The 2,333-nt window shown below is 41.1% G+C and overlaps 1 protein-coding gene across 1 annotated transcript; it reads right to left on the reverse strand.

Moving 5' to 3' along the window:
- Positions 1-541: 541 nt before the first annotated feature.
- On the reverse strand, positions 542-1,816 carry LOC149614025 (uncharacterized protein F54H12.2-like). The gene has a single exon (XM_089857989.1). It carries the CDS (start codon positions 1,814-1,816, stop codon positions 542-544), a length of 1,275 nt encoding a protein of 424 aa, XP_089714115.1.
- Between the last annotated feature and the right edge of the window lie 517 nt (positions 1,817-2,333).

A 2,333-nucleotide genomic window follows, 5' to 3' on the forward strand; every position in this document is an offset into this window, starting at 1 on the left:
TTTTTTAGAATTTTATTGAAATTTTTTTATACATGAATTCTTTTATTGAAAATAAACTTTATTTTGAAAAATTTTTTAAATATGTTCATACTCCTTTTCAGTCTTATTATATGATCATTGAAGCGCTTTGCGATCTTCAGATCATTTTGTCGCTGACACCGGGAAAACCTTTTCGTACTTTTCTCCGAACTTCTATGTATAATATACATAGCGCTGTATTGTACACAAACTTTACTGTCTAGACTTTGTAGCTGTCTCCTCCCACATGACCATTTCATAAACTGTTCCAATAAAAATATTCTTACACTGGGTATAAAATATGGTGGCAAGCCGATGCTATCGAAATAGTAACCGACACGTAGGGCGTTTATATAGATTGAAACCCAGTGCGACCCCCTTCTATTGTGTTGGTCAAAGTTTATGATGAGAGACATGGGATATTGGGAAACCTTACGAGGTAGCCTATCCGAAGCAAAAACGCCCAAAAAACTCGGGGTTTTTGATAGGGAGTAATTTAAATCTACTGTGTTTGTTGCTGACATTAATAATCGACAATCACGTTTCTTTTTTTATCAACTTGAATTAGGCTTTGAAACTCGGCGTAAACGATGCAAACAACAGCTTCGGGTAAGGCGGTCGCAAAACCTAGATCCAATCGTAATTGACCTTGTTTAACAATATTCCAGAAGTTGGAATCACTAGCCGAAATATCAGGGGTTAAATCGAAGGCATATAAGGTGTACCCGTTAGCGTACTCGAAAGGGGATATATCGTTACCGTCGTCCTTATAATGAATATTACACCCTGAAAACAAGGTGTGGTACTCTCTCATAAACAATTTTTTAGTAAAATTCGGTGTTAAGGCTTTAGAAGGTATCTGATCGTTATCCACATACAAAGCTAAATGATTCAAATTGTAATTTTTAAAGTTGAAGGGGTTATGGGTGTAGCTACCCTTGAACGCCTTGTTGGAAACTAGACCGATTATGACGCGAGTAGGGAGGGCACCTAGATATATATTGTCGAAACTCTGACTCTGCGTGTACGCTGACAAAGTTTTCGTTTTTATCTCGGTACGCGTAAAGTTATACTGGGCAGCACCTCTAGCGAGAGCAGCTTCATGCGCCAATAATATTTTAGGTGCTAGTTTAACCTTGCGTACATTTATCCCATCTTCTTTAAGCAACATTTTGCAACCCTTGAGGGTCGCGGTTTCTTTAAACATAAGCACAAATTCGTCTTTGTTTCTCGAGAAGCTCATTTTAACATCCACAGCATTCACCAGATATTCGGGTATATTAAACACATCGCTAAATACGGGACAGTAAAATTCGATATCCACAGATTTTTCGACGGCTTTCTTTCTGACAAGGAAACCGCTGCCGGTTAGATCATTTATCTTACCCGCCACGCCTTTAGCCCAACCAGCGCAAGACAAATGCGTATTTTTTAGAACGGATTCGATGTAAGCGCGAAATGAGTAGTTGTTTGCCGCCGGCGTTACGAGGGTGGAACCAAAATAGATTTCACAATTTCGCCATAAGGAGTGAGCCGCGTTATTTACGAGAGCCACCACAGCATCGTCCGGTAGAATTCCGCCGTCATCTTTGGTCACACTTAAACGGGTGTAATGCATTGTTTGGGCTAAATCCGTGTAATAATCCCCGTTTCCGGGGATGTGGTATTCGACGGTACAGCTGTCATTGAGCGCTGATAGAGGTTTATACCAGGTCCATTGTCCGTGTTCTATACTTGTCTGGGTAGGTGTTGAAGCAAAAATATCGAGTTCACTCTTCAGGGCTTGAAAGGAGAGCATTTTTATAGCGAGAAAATGTCGCATTGTTTCTTCTTTGCTCCCTAGAGAGTAACTGATAGTCTTTTTAGCTTGAGCCTCTTTATAACGCCCGACCCTTTCTGAGGGTTGATGATATTGTCCATAGTCTCGTTAAATCGACGCTTGGCAGCCGATTTTATATTCTGTCCTTCGGCCACATCGCCTAATATTTTATACCCCGTCGTAGCGGCTTTAACACCTAGATATTTAGCGCCTTTAACTAATAACGGTCTGGCCCATCTAAACAAGCCTTTGAGCAAGCCCCTACCCCGTGGCCTTTTTGATGTGGTCTACCAGAAAAAACGCTTGAAACTCCTCCACCCACCTGGTCAAGGTAATACGACCGGTACTCGCAACGATGACCTAGGACGTCTGGTTTGGGCATGGTCTAAAATGTAGTTTACAGGTTGTCTGTCCGAACTAGAATGCCGTCGGTTGACCTAAACTCGTTCTTATATCTATTTCTAACGTCTCGACATAACGTTTAGCAACTTTAACA

Source organism: Phalangium opilio, unplaced genomic scaffold (assembly GCF_054372755.1).
Source record: "Phalangium opilio isolate 3A_F unplaced genomic scaffold, DU_Popi_V2 ptg000229l_1, whole genome shotgun sequence".
Lineage (NCBI taxonomy): Eukaryota > Metazoa > Arthropoda > Arachnida > Opiliones > Phalangiidae > Phalangium > Phalangium opilio.

Excerpts from the sequence above, each read along its gene's own strand:
- LOC149614025 (XM_089857989.1), bottom strand. The coding sequence starts at position 1,816 with ATGCTCTCCTTTCAAGCCCTGAAGAGTGAACTCGATATTTTTGCTTCA.